Source organism: Petromyzon marinus, chromosome 3 (genome assembly GCF_048934315.1).
Source record: "Petromyzon marinus isolate PM22_M1 ecotype Great Lakes invasive population chromosome 3, UKy_Petmar_22M1.pri1.0, whole genome shotgun sequence".
NCBI classification, from domain to species: domain Eukaryota; kingdom Metazoa; phylum Chordata; class Hyperoartia; order Petromyzontiformes; family Petromyzontidae; genus Petromyzon; species Petromyzon marinus.
Genome location: NC_133669.1, coordinates 2798718 through 2818547, shown reverse-complemented (window position 1 = coordinate 2818547; position 19830 = coordinate 2798718). Strand labels below are relative to the sequence as shown.

The 19830-nt window shown below is 42.4% G+C and overlaps 2 protein-coding genes across 4 annotated transcripts in view; one reads left to right on the top strand and one right to left on the bottom strand.

Moving 5' to 3' along the window:
• Positions 1-2078, top strand: part of NUBP1 (NUBP iron-sulfur cluster assembly factor 1, cytosolic) — a 51562-nt gene extending 49484 nt beyond the window's left edge. Inside the window, exon 11 of the mRNA XM_032970354.2 lies at positions 1058-2078. Coding sequence (XP_032826245.1) covers positions 1058-1101 — 44 coding nt within the window. The 3' untranslated portion in view covers positions 1102-2078. The remainder of the gene's footprint in view (positions 1-1057) is intronic.
• LOC116951602 (Golgi apparatus membrane protein TVP23 homolog B-like) lies at positions 1749-18274 on the bottom strand. Of its 3 annotated transcripts, none has more exons than XM_032970377.2 (7): positions 18128-18274; positions 17942-18027; positions 16250-16394; positions 16052-16141; positions 13964-14095; positions 12779-12907; positions 1749-2399 (listed from the first exon to the last, which is right to left on the bottom strand). In XM_032970377.2, exons 1-7 carry the CDS (start codon positions 18134-18136, stop codon positions 2361-2363), a joined length of 630 nt encoding a protein of 209 aa, XP_032826268.1. In that variant the 5' UTR covers positions 18137-18274; the 3' UTR covers positions 1749-2360. The 3 variants fall into 3 exon arrangements, with proteins under 3 accessions (XP_032826268.1, XP_032826258.1, XP_032826277.1); XM_032970367.2 differs by lacking the exon at positions 1749-2399 and adding an exon at positions 5808-8374; XM_032970386.2 differs by lacking the exon at positions 1749-2399 and adding an exon at positions 8420-9395.
• Between the last annotated feature and the right edge of the window lie 1556 nt (positions 18275-19830).

The window sequence follows — 19830 nt, the reverse complement described above, 5'->3', positions numbered from 1 at the left end:
GCTGTCGATGATATTGATCGATGACGATAAATATCCTTGCAATCAAGAATGTTCTTCAGCATAAAGGACTGAGTGCCAGCCACGATATAGCTCAGTTGGTACACCAGCGTGCTCCCAGTTGAGAGCACTATTGATATTCTATATTGATATTCTATCCAGTTAGGAGGTTGCTTATAATTCCAACTGGTCCACTGAATCAACAGTCACCCCATGGGGGACTGCTACACCACTGCCCCAGTGCCACCTATGGGGACGAGTCCTGTAAACAACATGTTTTGAACATGGGGACACCATTATTTTGCAAGCATCATGCATATTCATGGGGTTTTACATTTTTAGAACGTATTCAGCGCATGTTTTTTTCAGCTGTTTTCTACTTGGCAAAGAAATTGTATTTTTTTCTAGGCAGTCCACATTCTGCCCCCCCCCTCCTCTCTCTGCTGACTTCCAGCTCTCTCACTCTGATCTGCAGCTGCACCAAAGCAGCCAAAGCAAGCAAGACACAAGCCAGCTCTTTCCATTCACCACACACCCAAGGATTTTTGCCATAAATAGCATTCCCATTGTGAGGCCACTTCCCCAGCCATAAAACAAATGCTGGCACATGTCTCTTCACTCCACCATCAACGTTCTCCCGTCAAAGATGAAGAGGAAATCAACGACATTTTTCAACACCTAAAAGTGATCGTTAGAGCTTAATAAAATACTCAACTCTGAATTATTTTGTGCAAAATTTACCCGTGCATTATACTTACCAATCTGGCAACATGAAATGTATTAAATCTATTGAATGGAATATTCTTTTTTACAAATTAACTAGACAGATACTTGCAATATCCAAACACAGATGGAATAAGTTAATTCTATACTCGGTTGATTAGCCATAAAAGTAAGTCTTTGGTACATTTTTGGAACATTAATGCCGTACTTATCCAAACATTAAGCAAATAATAACAAACACCAGAGGTGTGATGGAAATTGTTATGAACGCATGTCATAATTGAGTGTTGTGCAACCTCAACGCATGACAATACTTTTTTATCGTCTTGTTTTTCAGAGATTCAGGAATATTGCACATCCATCAAAATGAATAACGGCTGAAGCAAGAACTCCACACCGTATGCGAACCCAGTGATGGCTGCTGTTGAAGACACATGGACATTTGTTTTCCCTTCACAGAAAATGTGTTTATTGCAAATGGTAACATTCCAAAATTACAAGAATGCAAATGTTTATTTTATAATCGTCACGTCTTTGAAAAATTGTTGCATAGATGCAATAAATTATTTCTGATTCTGCAGTTTCAAAATACATGTTAAGATTTTTGTTTTCCTAAGCCGACAAACAAGCATATCTCAACTTGGGCAGGTGGTGGGGGTGAACAAACCCAAAACTTTGGGCTCTCAAAACCTGAGCCGTTCCACCACCGAGTGTTTGATGTTCACGTCTGCTAGGCGAGTTCTACAGGATACTTACAGAGAAAATAAACCTGTGTTTTCTGCGACCTCAAAATATTTGTTATACCAGTATGATATTTCTGCAATTTACATGTAATGCAAATAATGTAATGTACCTCTTGATTTCATTTAAAAAAACAGCATGGTCCTGCACCTAAACATTAACAATAAACATAATATACTTCCCCTCGGAATGTATCACCTCTAAATTGCGTCAATGGCACTTGATCAATATTTATCCAACCAGGAGATTAGAGCCCTCATCTGACGTGTTTAATTTACTGGAAAAAAGAAAATACATTTTGAGTAGCTCATTGCATTTATATTCAGGAAAAGAAAAAAAACCCCAGAATATTCTAAATGAGTAACAAGTGGTATATGTTAAATTTTAATGCACCAAGATTCCCGGCTTTAATACATGTGAGAGAGAAAAAAATAGAAGTTCTCACAAGTGTTTGTGAAAAAGTGTTCATTGCACGATTCTCAGGATCAGACCCGATTGATGTGTTGGTATAAATAGCGATTCCACCAATATTTGGTGCATGGATTAACTGCCAAATTGCCACAGCTTTTTGCAGATGTTTTAAGTTTCAATCAAATAAAAAAATATTCTGTCACCAACGTTGCAGTCGGGTCAATTTGCTCATATCTTATAATGCGTTCCGATTAAAGATTATTCCTTACAGCGTTTATTGATTAAAGTTGTCAATGTATTTAACAGGTTCTACAAAGTTAAAGTGCACCTTTACATGAAGCTATGGAAATGCCCACAGTTGAACCCGTAAATGTACACCCACGTTTACAAAGCACTGGAGCTGCCACCCCCACAGTATCAAGACACCTCGTAAGCCCAAAGTGACACCCCACACCATTCTCCCACAATCACCGTGCAGCCACCTTATGTCACTTTTCAGCATTTGGGTCCGCCGTCTTCCCAAACGCCTGTAACACAGCACAGAGTTTTGTTGTCAGTGAAGGAAAATTATTGTTCGATGAAGAATGGCAACAGTTCTTTGTTATTAAGCGTGGAGCAAATTGCAGGTAATTTATCAGTAACATAATTTAGATTCATTAGTATGGGGGTGTTTTCACAATTTTTATTTATACTTCAATTCCTTTATTTAATTAGAAAATACATATTCCATGATTTTGTACGTGTTCTCAGTTGTTACATGAGCGTAATTGGGTTGTCACGTAATCAAAGAAACACCATTTAATTTATATACTGAATCTTCTTTGGTTCTTCTCTGTCTCCTGGATAGACCTGTTTCTTCACCTGAGGAAGGCTGCTTGTGTTGTGGCCGAAACGTCGTGAGAATTATATTATATTATTTTGTTCTCATTCTACGTGACTTTACCGAAAGAACCAAAGAAGATGAATCCTTGCAGTCACGAAAGCTTTAAATCGAAATTTATATTCTGAATCACAAATACTTCATAGCCAACTTGAGCGATTTCTACGAACACCAACCTGTTAATGGCTGACTAGAGTGCATACAGCAACATTGAGCAAAGCGTCATCAACTTAAACAGCTGAGCTCATGACCACATCACAATGACTGCCCAGCCTCATCCGATTTCAGAAGCTGAGCAGAGGGGGATTCAACCCTGGTTGGTGTTTGGGTTCGGGGACCATCAGTGCAGACCAGGTGTTACAGGTGAGGCATCGGTGAGGATGTGAGGTGCCTAATAGTACAGCACGGATGGATTTGATCCTCTCCACTGGACTGTCTGTTGATTGACCTGTGCGGGTCTTTGAGTCTCTCAGCCTCGTACTTGTAAATGTGACTGACCAAACATCCCAATGAAGAACCTTCCTTAAAAAAAAGTCATAAGGTTTTCCTTGGTAAATAATTGCCATTGCTTCACAAGTTATAAAGATGCCTCTTACCATCTCAATGTACAAACATTTCGCAGCAACGTCAATCGAAACGAGAGCACGAGCGAACCTATTCCCGAATCTAATCGCGAAGATTCATTGAATCACTTTGGGGGGGGGGGGGGGGGAGGAGGGGGTGAATCATCATAGGCAGTTATTTTTTCCAGCAAGTTCCCCTCTGGCGAGAAAACATCGGGCAGGAAGACGGCGATGAAAAGAATTGGCCTGTTTTGAAAACAAATAGTCGCGCGGAGTTAAATCCACCCGAGGACAGATTTGTTGTGAATAACCTCCCTCGCGTAAGACAAGCTAATGGCCGGAGCGACCACTGCTCCGGTTGCCGTTGAGAATTCTTCAGCCGCTGGTGTTGTGGCGTTAGCTATTTATGTCCTAATTCATTTTTTTTTCCTTTGGATAGTTTTCTTTGCCCCGTTCACCTAAATATGTGATTCTCACAAGCACAATCGGATGCGTGTGCCGCAAGCGTAAGAATCTGTTTCATTCGATGCGTCGTCTTTACGCGCTTGGACCATAACCTTGCTGATATTACATAAGGTCACGTACCACCATGGTGCTTATGAAACACACAACAGTGATATCACCCTGACCTATATCTCTCCCACCTGTGAAAAAGGTCAGTGCTTTGCGTTTCTGGAAGTACACAAATATTGATGGCCCTATTCATGTTGCCATAAACAAATTTGCCAGGTTTTTTTAAGAGAAAAAAACCTGCCAAATCCATATCGTGGAAAGCCTACCATTTCCTATAAACACCGCTTGAAATTGTCCTTTCACCAACCATATAATCAGAACCGCAACTTTACCTTTCAGCGATGGACCATGTATTCAATTATATTTCATTTGACAGCAAATAAAGCTCACTTGGAGAAGTCAATCGGGTGGGAGGTAACTTCCAATTGAATCGCGCCGTAGTTTCAAGTAAAAAAACTGGCAGCCGTCTGTCTGGGTTTGAACAGAACGGGAATGCCGCTACAGCATTCAGTGCAACCTCCTGCCCACATGCCATGCCTGTTCGCCTCGCCACACGCGGAGTGAAGAGGCTATTTTCCCATTCGACAGCGATCTCGTCTGGATAAAAAAGGACACTGCATCCAGCTCGCTCTAAATCCAGCAGCGACATCTGGAGGGGATAACAAGGCACCCGTTATCGGGAAGCGCGGCTACACCATTTTCAACTGCTGGGTGTGGTGGGAGAGCTCCACTCCACATTTAGCAGAGACGCTCTGCTTGCCCGTAAATGTGCAGGGAAACACACGTGGACCGATGGAGAACGGGAGGGCAACAGATAGGACGAGTGGCAATAGTTGGGAGAGGCAGTGGGCAACTAATAGTTAATTGTGAGTGTGTGACGTGAACATTGCAGGGCCTCGTATTAACGCGATGCATAGTCAACGTAAAGGAAGAATGGGCCAGTTGATGATCACAGCAGTCACTTCTCCTTGTCAGCACTACTCTCTGCCCGATTTCTTAGCTGTTGCAGACAACGGCGCGCCTTCAAAGCCCATGCTTACCATATCGCCATCTGCTTTTTCCTTGATTGGATTTCTGACCTTTAGGCGCTCATTGCAATGAGCAATTTGACCTTGCACGTCACCTGATGTGCTTTTACGAATGACGATGCATTCTTCCAAAAAAATGTCAAGGCATGCAATGGTTTCAGGCCTTTAGTTCCTATAGATTACTAATAATTTGCAGTCCTTTGTCAATCCACCGCTGCATGAAGCCTTGCCCATGCCAAGGTTAGTGTAATAGTCAATATAGTGAAGAAAATAAATATATGTACTTATACGCTATAAAAGATACGTCAATACAAAACTATAAATAGTTTACAAGCTATTTGCACCAGTTTTACAGCACAAAGGATTTCAGGTGTTGTATTTATACCTTTGAGCATACACTGCCAGCAGGGGACAATGTTGCTATGCAGTTTTACCAAATTTAGTCATTTGCAGATATTAAAAAAACTGGACCATGACGCCGGCACACACGCCTCTATTTTTCGATGACATCATGGGATCCATAAAAACCACTGAAGAAGATGGCATATATATTTTTTCCTTTTACCAACGTGTTGTAGTATCAGTACCAATAAGCGGTACATTTTTTTGCATACTCGCAGCATGAACCAAGGCAGCCGCTGGACTCAAACCACGACCCTCTTACAGCAATCGGCAAATGTTCTACAACCTCTTTTCCCTGTCACTGAAAATCCCATGTTAAATCATGTGGTTAAGTAATGGAGCGGTGATGCAGTGGTTAGCATATTGTGCTCTAAACCAAACAAGAGTTCCATTCTTGGCCACAGCTATCATCAACGGTAAGCGCTATCTGAAGCTGGAGTGCCTCTCTTCACCAACCCGCACTAACCGGTGTGAAGTATGGTCAAACAACTCATAAGCAAACGATTTGTGAAATGGCATGCACTTTTTAAATAATTGAAAAGGCACACGTTCAATACAAGTCTTTTAATAATATACATCAATCGTGTTATCCCCATGGAGGCAAGTAAATGTTTTTAAGACGTTCCACAGCGGTATTTTGCTGCTGAATTTAAACCGAGAAACGTGACTCATCCTCGTACATGTCATAGTCCCGCCACGATTATAATGTTAAAAATATAACACTACATTCATACTACAGTTCAGCTCATTAAATGAATTGCGATGCTTTTCTAGCCGTGATACTGTTTATTTAAATAAAGAAAATAAAAAGGCAACCATAACCAGGTTTTTTTTCAATGAATACATTTCCTGCACAGAAGTTAATTTTAGACGTGCAGCTTATTCAGCCACATTTCCATAACACGAGAGAGCAGTTAAGTCACCATCTACTTTCTCATCTAATTACCAGGTGGTAAATCACAACAATTAGCGCGACTTCTCAATGAAATGAGGCATTCCAAATTGGATAAGGAAAATAAAATCTCACCTGACAGTAACCGAGTGATAATGGTGTGAATGTACCGTTTTAGTTTGTACATCAGAGTACGACCACATGGCCACATGAGATTTCGGCAATACTGAATTGTCGTGATCACATTCACGTTAATTTAATTGGTCCGAAGAAGCAAAACAACTATTATAATACAAGCAGCTTCATGTGACCGTGCAAGTTGCCAGCAAACGTCAGAAAATCCTGCCCCTACTTAAGGGGTGCCATGGTGGCGAGATGTTATCATCCTCGCCTGGTATGCAGGAGGTTGGGGGTTCGATCCCAACCCTGACCGTATTTATATTTGGAGTGTGCACGTCCATCTCATGGTCGCGTGGATGTATTTCTCCGGGTCCTCCGGTTTTCCCCTCCACATTTAGAAACGTGCGTTAAAACTATGTAAATTATTTTGCTGCTATAAATGTCCACACGATAAGCCACTTTGTCAAGCTATCGTTTGCAGCCAGGTCGCTTTTGATCAATAAGTTAATACCTCAGTGGGCTTTGTCTGGCAGGATGGGGATGGTTTAGTTCGATTTGTGTTTTGGCCATTTGTTGACCTTTCTTGTACTTTGCATTACTATCACGTGTTTTTGTTGTTTCTTGTAACGTTCTTACCCACCCCTACTGGACATCTGTGAAAAAGAGCTTTATAGCTCATCGGATTCCTCCAGTGCAAATTAATATTCTGATTCTAACTCGCCAAAAAAAACCAAAGCACACCCAGAAATTTGTATAACTACACACTATTACGGTTTTTTTTCATTACTCAACTAATCAATATGCTTAGAATACACCGTCATTTAGATTACTTCCCAAAACCTACAGATTTACAATTACTTTTAACAACGCAGCAGCAGTATGGCTGTGCGCAAAAAGCAATCGCATTTGGAATATCATTGAATATTTTCCGTTGACAAAATGTGCCGTTCGATTCAAAACACGAGGCGCCTCTTCTCATGCGTAGCTCGTCGAATAAACTGTAACGTTAAAGCCGCACTCATTAAAGTTGTAAATCATAATTAAACCCTTGCCATCCGTATCCGAATTAGCGAAACCGTTCTTTATTCGTGACAGGCTGTTATAAAGCGTGTGGATAACATGTCGTTATCCAGATCAGTACTGTACTTCCAATTATCTGCGAATTTAGAGATATGAGGAAGGCCGCGAAGAGACATGGTGTTGTCCATTTTTAAGATCAAAAAGTTCAGAAGCATTTTTGCCAAGTAAGCCAATTGAGCTATACACACGCCACTCTTTCTCAAGGTCAACTTGGCCAGTAGATATTATTTTCCAGGATAAAAACAGATGTTTCTGTTTTCTGTGATTTCCGGTGAACTGTGTGCAACACAGCACCTGTACACCATGCACTTTCTTCACAATACAATATTTGCTTGCAGACTCGGCATTGTCTTTGGGCATCTACAATTATTGGCTTTCAGCCTGAATTAGATGGGGTAAAATACCTTAAATTCCATCTGAAAATAAGAAAAACTGTTGGCTAAACTCCCGTCAGTTATCTGTAATTTTCCACAGATAACTGGATTTAAGGTAAGCACTAGGATTTTGGTTTTGAGTGTGAAAACCAACTCACTCGTGCAGTGTTCCGCCCATTAAGACTAAAGTAGTCATCTCGTCAAATGGGAGTTGGGCAGTGGCAGTTGTTTTTGTGGCGTAATCCTTTATCTCTAGTGCACATACATACTCCTGTAAGGCCGTGGGGGCTGATGGGTTGTCAAAATCTCTCACACCTTTCGTCTCGTATAAATTCAGTGTGCCCATGTTTGGACAACAGCACACGCGTGCACACAAATGTGATCGATTTTAACGTACGTACAAGATCACGTACACATGCGCACACAGGCAAAAAACCCCGCTAATCATGGGTCTAACCAACAGTGAAGGGTAATTCTATTTGCGCTGTCTCAGCCCTCATCAAATTGACTAATATTATTGGCAAGCCGAGGTTTGGTGGCAAACGGCAAGGGCCGTGTTGACCTCTTGACCTTGATATGCTGGTGTGAATACAGATGCACTACCAGCTTTTTCCACCACTGAAGTAAGAGTCAGCCTTGAATGCTCCAGGCTGCAACACATTTGAAGAAGCCAAGCAACACAATTTTAAAAAAGATTGCATGATTTTCACATATATTCCTATACTTATTGACTTCAATGTCCAGTTACAATTAGATGCAGATAAAACCAGTAGATGCCATTGTTGGAGTGAACATGTTCATGTTTTATGATCTTGATAACAGTTGAACCCTAAGAATTAATCGGATACAACTAGGTGGCTCATAAGGGACATGTGCCCATATCAAAATATCTAGTTTGCATCACTGAAATTGTAGTGATCTTAGCAACCACCCACAATTAAACCAGATACTTAATTTTACGGACTCACTATGGTCACCAACTGCTATATATGCACACCATTTGCAATTATTTTGCACTTTATTTCGACCGTCCCAACTCGTGACAGCATATTCGGCACAGACCCAAATGAACCAACTGCTCAGCAAAAGAATGTCATCCAGTGGTTGTGGTAATACAACATATAGGTAATATGAATGTAATTTAAAAGCCTGTGGTGTTACATCCAGGTAATATTCCAACATGAATGATGGTTATCTGTATTTAAATTCTGATATCAATACTGGGATGTGATCCTTAAAAATATAGTAGGAGTGCTTTACAACAATACCCCAAGCATCGTGTAACAGCGATGGACATGCAAGGGCTCAACATTCCACCTTGTCAACAATCTCCACACGACTAGCACATATGCGCAACTTACCACTCATCTGCAATGGGCGAGGGCATATTTGCCCACCGAGGCAGAGATATTGGGGGGAGGGGGGGGGTTCGCTTAGCTGTATATTCTGCATTGAAGTTTTGCGATTTGGGGAACTGGGCATGTTTTCAAATTTTCTAATGTGCATGTACAGCTAGATATGTCAAAAATATCCAAGGACCACTTTGTTCACTGCCACATTCATTCTATTCTTAAGATGATAAAATCAAAGGGGCATTAAATCACCATCTTGTCTCAAGTGCCGCTGCACTTTTTTGCCGATAAAACGTTTTTGTCAGTGGCTCTTGTTCACCTGACAAACACAAGAGAAATAGGGAACACGTGTACGGGTCTTTGCAGAAGGTAAAATCCATTGTGCTGCATAGACTACACAACAAACCTCATCTATTCCTTTACACAAATTGATTCTTTAATGGGGGGTGGGGGAGGGCTGACAACCATTCAATGGTTCCCAAAATGAAGGAATAAATCTTTAATTCATTTGTCTCATGTAATGCGCTGAGGAATAAACATATTCATCCTCCACCTTTGCTTTTTAAGGATTCTTGTCATCCATCGTGTTGTAAAACACCATGCATTAATTTCCTCTCACTTATGGGCTGTCTATTTTCATTTGGGGGCCTCAAGAGAAGGACCATGTCAGCGGAATGTATAGGCTTCGTAGAACCAATGACAACAAGAGGAAAGTTCACAGGGGCTCTATGAACTGCAGCACGTATGGTTCCCATGGTTTTAGCATGACTGAAGTAGCACTTCAACCACCAGGGACCAAACCCCACGTAAATGGAGTGAAGTTGTCCAGCTTGACTTGCATTTGTGGGTTAGAACCACCAAAAAGAACGAGGATGGGAGTAAAAAGATTTCAAGCTTTGCTCAATGGATTTATTTCAATTTAAATTACAGCACCAAGCGCCGTCTCTACTCTGTAGACTGGATAAAATTTCTAACCAGCAGAATTTCAATGAAGGGCGATGTAAACTTTTGCCTGTACTGTTGGCCTTTGAAGACTGTCTTGACATCTCATACATCAATGCTGACAGCACACATTGCTGCCCAACGCCCATGAGCTTCGCTCTTTGAAAAAATATTTTAAGCAACCGGAACATTTTGATGCATGATGTTGCAGTCCGAGAGGCATGCCCAACAAATTTCATTGATTTTTTTCACCTTCAGTGGCATGTTGCACTTTTGTAGTGACATAAATGTGTCATGGTGCTTATTTGGTATTCACAACTGCTCATCACTCTGTACCATGTAATCTGTATGGGCCACAGAAGTACCCGTTTTCAGAACATTGTTTTTTAAAAACTGCTGTCATGGAGGCTGTCATTCTAAGAACTTTGAAATTTCATCGTAAATATCTTATGTGCAGTCAGAAAGAGCGTGCCACCTTTAGTGTTTTTCAGGACCTAGCAGCTTTTCTATTAAGAAAAATAGTTCTTTTGCACATCTTATTCAAACTCCACAACTTGTCTTGATGAGTCTCACACCTTAACCTCTGGAAGTAAGACATTCCAGTCCAAAATCCAAAGTAACCCCCAGGAATTCAATTATTCCAGATGGAACAAAATAACATTTCGATCTGTTCAGAAGGTATTTAAAGCTTAAAACTGATGGCTGAATGTGATTGTTCGAATGGAGGAGTTTAGAGAATTGATGGGGGTGCGCGAAAGCTCAATTAAAGGCATCCGAATTCCTCACAAGAGTCTGAAGGGCGCATAATGCAATGTAATCAGTAATTAAAGGCATGGATGATAGTTGAGCGGACGAGGACATGTTTCTTGAATTGAACAAGGCTTTACAGGAACTTGGGGAGGGAGCTATTGGGAGTGTGTTCCCAAGTCGAGCATTGAGGAAATAAGATGAACGTGTCCCTACAATATGATGGTCGAGCACGGGTCCTGAACGTCGGTCAGTTACAATGGTTGTGTACTTGGTGACAGAAGCATAAGGGGCGACTGAACGATGGCCCAGTGAGACTGGAGTGAACCAGTTAGCACCGGGCCAATCAATCGACTAATTTGACATTCGATTCTATCAAATACAGCAGGGTAATAACGAGGAGCCTCACTCACCCAAGATGACAAGAGTACTCTAACACTGGTGCACCCATTAACATGGCGGCCACAGCAGCCGCGTTTTTCGGAGGTGCAGCATTTTCATAAATCGCGTGTGCCACAAGATAAACATGAATAGATAAATATTCGAGCTCTGCATGTGCCCGAGTCGTGGCACCTAATCACGCCTTGTTTCATCCCCCTCGAGTGCCCATGAAAGAGATGAGGCAGACTTTTAAAATACCATCCAGCAGCGCGCCTTTGTACATCCTCCACAGCAGGTATTTGCAAACACCTACTGTGCAGGCCTACCAACCATATGGCAGCGTTCGTTAAACTGTCACACCAAGCCCACTGCTAACCTCCTTAACACCTTGCCAATTAGTCGCACTTTGAAGCCTAATTAAACTCGAATGAGACAAATATAGCCGAAAGCGACCACCCTTCCACCATCACCCCTCGCCCTCGACTTACAATTAGTGCTTTATCAACAGTGTTAACACAACTGAAGCCAATGCCTGCAGGATATTTATGCCTATTAATCGAAGCCTCAGTAAAGGTATTTTTTCTTAACATTGAGAGCTTCTTAACAACAGAAAAGCGAAGTTATTTTTTAACCTGTTCATTTATACAATGCAGTACGCACCCTTAATATTCACGGGGACACGTTCCTTTAAAACGGCACGAATATTAAATCCGTGAATATTAATAAAGCTTGAGGAAAATAGGGTTAGGCGGCATTAACATATACTAGGTTTAAACATACAAACTGTATTATATATCAATTAATACATATTGTATATTATTCTTATTTAACTTACCTTTAATAATGATTCATATAAACATTTAACCCTTTCCCATTCTGAGACCACTGCAAGTTGAAGGGTTGGTGTCTCGTTCACCTCTGATCTCGCAACACACAAGCGGCTCAGCATTAATATTCTTCAAGAGAGATGTAGCGCCTTTGTTTTTAAAGACATTGTACTCACCGCAGAGAACCGTAGTGACACAACCGCACTCTATGATAACTGGCGCCAAACTGTGCCACATACCCTCCTGCTTGGCTTTGTGGGAACCTCGGTATCGCAAGTTGTTTTATTTGTACTTCCGGTTTGGTTTTGATGATGCAAGCGTACGTCATTGGAAGGGAATCGGAAGAAAAAACGATGACGTACACGGATGTACGTCATCGGAACGGGAAAGGGTTAAGAGTGCAAATATCAAAGAATATAAAATGTATATTATACAGTAGGTAATTCCAAATTATTATATAGGAAAGCACTTGCGTGTCAAGAGAGGCAGACAGAGGTTAGAGTGACGTCGCGTGGGCAAGGCAATTATCACGCTTCAGCGATCCACGCCGCTCCCACGCGTCACAGACTTCTTGTCGGGTAGTCGCGAGATACGCCCGCGAACAATTAAAATACAACCCCTTGAATTTAAAATATCCATGACGATAAACTTGTCACGAAATACTGAAAGGCAACGATAAAAAAACCCACGAATGTAAAGGGTCAATTGTATTTGGGTTGACATCACTATGGGAGTCGGTGTGATACTTCTCTGTATTAAAAGTGAAGCATATAAGGTACAGATGGAGAAATATCTCAAGACTTACCCTTTGTAGAAATTGCTGGCCTAGGTATGTAGAAGCTAAGGTGGTCAAATTGCGCTTGCCTCCAAGTTTACAGCGCACATAGCCATACAAGTTGGCTCCCTGTAGGATCACTCCAAGTATCACCAATGCCTATAAAAAAAACAGACATGCAAGCCATGATCGTGTGCATACAAATAATCATGTAAAACTAATGTATACATTGCTTATTAAACATTGGACGAGTGGTGGCATACATGTTACACATGCATGTTCCCGTAAAGATGCTGATCCATATTTTTGCTGAACAGAGCACGGGGGACATACTTTTTTCACAGGCACATGTCTCTAAGTACATGCAGTGACCTGTTTCTGTTACTTTACAAGAACATTCCATATTTGTAACCATTTTATATTTCTAACCATTCCTAACACCCAATGCCTAAATTATGATTTACCCAACTGACAATGTGATTAACTGTCACAATTCAAGATCTGGATTAAAAAAAATATATATTATTTTTTGTAGTTTCAACAGTAACTATCACTCGTATCTGTTGATACTGAGTGTAAGAATGTATTTTTACTGGTAGGAACCTCCTGGTTACACCAGCCCACAGGGGATTGCCCGTCCGTTGTGCATCCAAAAATGGGAGGGGTGGGGCTGGGTGGAGAGGGGAGGGTGGGGAGGGGCTGGGTGGGGAGGGGCTGGGTGGGGAGGGGAGGGTGGGGAGGGGCTGGGTGGGAAGGGGCTGGGTGGGGAGGGGCTGGGTGGGGAGGGTGGGGCTGGGTGGGGGGTGGGAGGGGTGGGGCTGGGTGGGGAGGGGCTGGTCACCCCGTGGTGCCCTTATAAAACTCAACGTTTAACCTACTCACGCCGGCTTGTGCCCGCCCTCACAGTCGGGCATATTTGCGGAATACACCACGTGGTGCCGCCGTTGACCCTGGCCATTGACCGAGCAACCCAACGTTCTTACCAGCTCCCTCCGCAGGAATGTGTTATCAGTACATATTTGCATACATTACATACTAATACAAGGCATACATCTACACAATATAAAATGTATGCAAATGTATTAGACACAACCGTAAAAAGCTTACTTTTGTACACAACTTTACCTGAAAATCCATATTTTCAGTATGGACAGTGCGCCACTGTTTTAAAAGCATGTATATGTAAAACTTGTAACATACAGCCAGTACCCTTACCATCCACCTCAGCTTTAGAGCAAAGAGTGTGCTGAAGAAGAATATGGACCAGATGAGAGGAGTGATGATCAGGCCCAACCAAAATATTCTGGCTTCTGCTTCTGTGGAGTTAAGTTTGTTTCGTGAAGACGCCTAAAAAAATAACACAAGGCACGAAACACAATTCCATTTTTAACCAAACATTGCTTCATACAACCTCAGGTGGTGCATCTGCCAGCCATGTCAGTCAGTGTAAATAAAGGTGTCATCCATTATTAAACAATTATAATTCGCAGATTAAGCGAGGTTAATAACACTACACACACACCTGGTAGTGTCAAGATATTATGATCAGTTTCATCTCTTTAAACCTCCACATGTCTGCTATGGCATTAATCACAGTATCCCATGGAGATGAGTCCCAGCTGTTCCTGCAGTTGTTCGCCAACATGTCATGTGTAATCGTTATAAATGCTACTGAAGATTCAAGCTCTTTTAGTTTTTCCATCATACACTTTATCTTTCAACAGAACCCCAACGTTCAACCATGCAATTCAAACTGCTGTTTAATTTAATTACCCGATATATGATTATAAATTTCGATTTAAAGCTTTCGTGACTGCAAGGATTCATCTTCTTTGGTTCTTTCGGAAAAGTCACGTAGAATGAGAATAAAATAGATGGATTCTGGCTTAGTAACCATTGGAAAGATGTTTTATACCATTTCGGTTCTTAATTGTTTTATGGTGACCTTCAGACCGCAGCTCTTTCGCTGGCATTGACTCTTAATACTTCTCACACCACGGTTAATGGTATGGTTATAACATGATTATAACAGCGCCTCGCAGCTGTTTCTCTCCTCTGTTCCGACCACGATGGACTCGTCCGTCTGAACGGGGCTCGTAGCGGTCCGTGGTGCTGATGTGGAGGGTAAGAATCCACCCATTTTTTCGCCATATAGCATCTTGATATATAATGACTTATTGTTGGTAGCTCAGCTGATTGGAGAATATATAGAGTTTATTGATAACATTGAGGTAGTTTATATTTTAGTTTTTTATCTGTTTACTATATGGTATTCATTATATAGTGTAGTGTATACCCAGTTGCTGTTAATAACTCTGCTTATTGAAGAATATATTGGGTACAGTTATTATATTGATGTAATTTAGACTTAGGTTTTTTTCACATCGGTTTACTGTATGATAGTTGAGTTGTTGCAGCCCCTTTGGCGTCCATGTACGAGGTGCCTCTGTAGATGTGTAGGCTTTGACTTTAACATAGCTATTTCTGTGACCAGTCACAAGCTAATCCCTCTACTGGTTCAATGCTAAATTCTCCTGTTTGATATGTAAACCCCTTTGTCAAGGTGCCTCACTTCTCTCAACCAGCTTAAAAGACACGAATCTTAGCAGCGTTCATTGTAGCTGTCGTCCCAACAGGTTTGTTACTTTCACCTGAAGAAGGCCACTTGTGTTGTGGCCGAAACGTCGTGAGAATTTTATTGTTTTATTTTAATCTCATTCTACGTGACTTTACCGAAAGAACCAAAGAATATGATTATAACTTTATGGACACTGTATTTCAGTCTGCATTTGACACCTACATATCTTTTCATGTGAAAACAGTGACAAAACATATGTTTTAGGCATTTGTCGAGAGTATAGTTTTGAGAAACTCGTCCAAACAAAATAACGGCCCTAATTAAACAATTCACTTATTTAAATACTGGACAGCGACATGAAAGTGTAAAACTAAATTAAAAGGTGTGGCTCTTCCATTGAACATGTTAATTATGTGATTATCAATGCCTTAATATTTGGTTCATGTAAAAATGGAATGCAATGCCTACATTTAAAATATTTATTTTGAAATACGAACATTGGCCTTCCTCCACACCCACACATCTCCCATCGGCATCATGACAACTTGTGTACTTCAAACTATGATGTAAATGAGGCATGTACAATTTAGGTAGCGCTCAAAATGTGCCATCCAGTGAACCCATAACATTCAAAGATCAAATCCTGACAAGGTTCAAAACCTCTACTAAACAAGAAAGCTGCCATGTAAATGCTGGTTTTCAGGTTATGTTAAATGCGACCATACCTTTCTGGCTTCAAACACCCAGTGGCTCTTGCCATCTTCATCAATCTGGTTCCACCAACGTAATCCCACCATCAATCTTCCAGTGACATTCTAATGAAATATATTATTTTACAAATATGTTTTGTTATGCAACATATTGCATTATTGTTTGAAGAAGAGATCTTTATTTAAAATCAAAACGCGAGATGTATTTCATACCTTCACAGTCCAGAAGTCGAAGGAAAGAAATAAGATGATGGTGACAAAGTTGGCAATGAAACTGTCGATGAACCACTCGCAAATTAAGTAAAAGACAATTGCAGAAACACGGAAAAATAGGTGGGAAAATGTCGCCAACGGGTGCCTGAAACACATGGAAACCATCGATAGGGTTAGGGTAGAAAAAAATAACCCTCGGTTAATCATTACTGTCCCCATCTTGACGAATTCCCTGTCTGTAATACAACTAAGGAAAATATATAGTTTTGACCATTCCACTACATCAGCACTGTGGCAGTACTCTCTAAAAAAAGTCCCAACGTACGGTGCGAAAGAAGTTCAACATACCGTTCATACATACAACTCCACAACTACTGCAACATCACAAAGTACTTTGATTTAAAGCTTTCGTGACTGCAGGGATTAATATTCTTGGTTCTTTCGGTAAAGTCACGTAGAAGGGAAACAAAATAATAAAAATATAAAATAAAATTATCACGTTTCGACTGCAACACAAGCAATCATCACACCTGATGATGATTGTGTTGCAGTCGAAACGTCTTGAGAAATTTGTTTTATATTTTGTTATTATTTTATTGTTTCCCTTCTACGTGACTTTACCGAAAGAACCAAGAATATCACAAAGTACTGTTTGACAATCTTCTGGGAGAAACCCCTCTTTCTCCAAGGCCACTGCATAAGTGAACACTACCCACACTACAGCACTGTATACAATAGTGAATAGTTGAGTCATTATTAAGTGTTCAATTATTTTGGTGATTTCTAAAAGCTTTTTGGTTTGGCCATGTTTTTGTTTATTGTAGTACGGAGTTAGACTGATGGCCTTAATATAAGTTTTCTTGTTGTTTGACTTGCATCCCACTGTGATTTTTGCACACAGCGTTGGTGTACGGTGCTATTTCAGGAATATTTTGATGTTTTTTCCTGGATTTTCTGTTTGCACATGCACAAAGTCACTTTAAGATGTTTTCTTGTTCATGTTTTTGTTTGTTTGTTGCGGTTGCACACGATTCAAGAGCCGAATGGCTCACAGGGCTATATCAAATAAATGAAACTATGAAAATATTAAGCCACCGATTGTAGCCAACCTACGCGCAAAGCGCTGTGACATCGCAGGATCGTGAGTGATGACGGTGGCTTGGGGAGACCTTAATCCAGCAGTGGATTGACCATGGCTGGTGATATTTAATATTGTTTAATGTCTTATAAGACGTCTCTCTCTAACACCGCTAAACGCACTGCAATGCGATGCGTTGGTGTACGGTGCTATTTCAGGTATATTTTAATGTTTTTTTCCTGGATTTTCTGTTTGCACAGTGACATAATCACTTTAAGATCTTTTCTTGTTCGTGTTTTTGTTTGTTGCGGTTGCACCCGATTCAAGAGCCGAATGGCTCACAGGGCTATACCAAATAAATGAACTATGAAATATTCAGTCTTATGCAAGATGTTCCCCTCCGAGACTATTTAATAAAAGTTACACAACCCTGTAGTCTTAATTTATCATTGATAGAGCGCCTTCGCTCAAGTTGAGAGTTGTTTGACGGTCCTGGTCTCTAAGAATATATAGTTTTAAAATCCACCACCTAAGGCCACAAACTGCGCGAGCAAAGCCCACGCGCGGCCTAGCCCGCCTCGGGCCCCCCCGTCTCGCCTGGGCGCGCAACCCACCCGACGCGCCGCCTCGCCCGGCCAGGCGCCCCCTCATCGTCGTCGCCGAACTCGAGAGCCACGTCCTCCGTGTCGTCGTCTGACGCCTGGGTGAGAAGGGCGAGACACAAAGACGTCCGCGGGTTAAGCACAGCCGCAGTGAGAGAGATAAAAAGAGAGACGGAGAGGGGGACAGTATGGACGTACCGCTCTCATGGCGCCGACGGAAATCGGCAGTCGCTCTCGGGCGTGGCGCTGGAGAATCGACGCGGTGGGAATTCGATTCGTCTCTCGCGATTCCTACGAACGTCACGATTCAAAGTGATCCCAGTACTCGTGGACTAACGATTTTATTAATCGATGCAAAGCGCAATAATCGATGCCCGTTGTTGTTTGTGCTTAGTGGGGGGCACAGGTGGTGTGAATGCAGCCGTTTCAGTCAACCCATGGCACCACCTGGGTCTGCCCCGTGACCTCCTGCACCTAGCCTGGCACAGGTGGTGCATCTGCCAGTCATCTCAGTCAGTCCATGGCACCACCTGGGTCTGTCCCGTGATCTCCTGCACCTAGCCTGGCACAGGTGGTGCATCTGCCAGTCATCTCAGTCAATCCATGGCACCATCTGGGTCTGTCCCGTGTCCTCCTGCACCTAGCCTGGCACAGGTGGTGCATCTGCCAGTCATCTCAGTCAGTCCATGGCACCACCTGGGTCTGTCCCGTGACCTCCTGCACCTAGCCTGGCACAGGTGGTGCATCTGCCAGTCATCTCGGTCAATCCATGGCACCATCTGGGTCTGTCCCGTGTCCTCCTGCACCTAGCCTGGCACAGGTGGTGCATCTGCTAGCCGTCTCAGTTAACCCATGGCACCATCTGGGTCTGTCCCGTGACCTCCCGCACCTAGCCTGGCACAGGTGGTGCATCTGCCAGTCATCTCAGTCAATCCATGGCACCATCTGGATCTGCCCCGTGACCTCCTGCACCTAGCCTGGCACAGGTGGTGCATCTGCCAGTCATCTCAGTCAATCTATGGCACCACCTGGATCTGTCCCGTGACCTCCTGCACCTAGCCTGGCACAGGTGGTGCATCTGCCAGCCGTCTCAGTCAGTCAACCCATGGCACCACCTGGGTCTGCCCCGTGACCTCCTGCACCTAGCCTGGCACAGGTGGTGCATCTGCCAGCCATCTCAGTCAGTCAATCCATGGCACCATTTGGGTCTACCCCGTGTCCTCCTGCACCTAGCCTGGCACAGGTGGTGCATCTGCCAGTCATCTCAGTCAGTCCATGGCACCACCTGGGTCTGTCCCGTGACTTCCTGCCAGCAGCGAGCCTTCGACACTTCACGCGGCCTCAAAAGTGCACCTAGCCTGGCACAGGCGCCGTGGAGACGTCACCGCAACTTAGTGGCGAATGGCGGTTGTTGTTGTTTGTGTTGTCACGCTAAACCCTGTACCCTGACCCCGGGAGACCTGGCCACCTCCGATTACCGTCACTTACAGTGAGGGAAAAAAAGTATTTGATCCCCTGCTGATTTTGTACGTTTGCCCACTGACAAAGAAATGATCAGTCTATAATTTTAATGGTAGGTTTATTTGAACAGTGAGAGACAGAATAACAAGAACACAATCCAGAAAAACGCATGTCAAAAATGTTATGAATTGATTTGCATTTTAATGAGGGAAATAAGTATTTGACCCTCTGCAAAATATGACTTAGTACTTGGTGGCAAAACCCTTGTTGTCAATCACAGAGGTCAGACGTTTCTTGTAGTTGGCCACCAGGATTGCACACATCTTAGGAGGGATTTTGTCCCACTCCTCTTTGCAGATCTTCTCCAAGTCATTAAGGTTTCGAGGCTGACGTTTAGCAACTCGAACCTTCAGCTCCCTCCACAGATTTTCTATGGAATT

What these genes read in the sequence shown, in the direction of transcription:
- LOC116951602 (XM_032970367.2), bottom strand. An exon ending in CGGGCGAGGCGGCGCGTCGG is followed by an intron (nt 16,395 to 17,941) that starts GTGGGTTGCGCG and finishes CATGTGTTTCAG; the next exon opens with GCACCCGTTGGCGACATTTT. An exon ending in GCCAGCAATTTCTACAAAGG is followed by an intron (nt 8,375 to 12,778) that starts GTAAGTCTTGAG and finishes AATGTGTTGCAG; the next exon opens with CCTGGAGCATTCAAGGCTGA.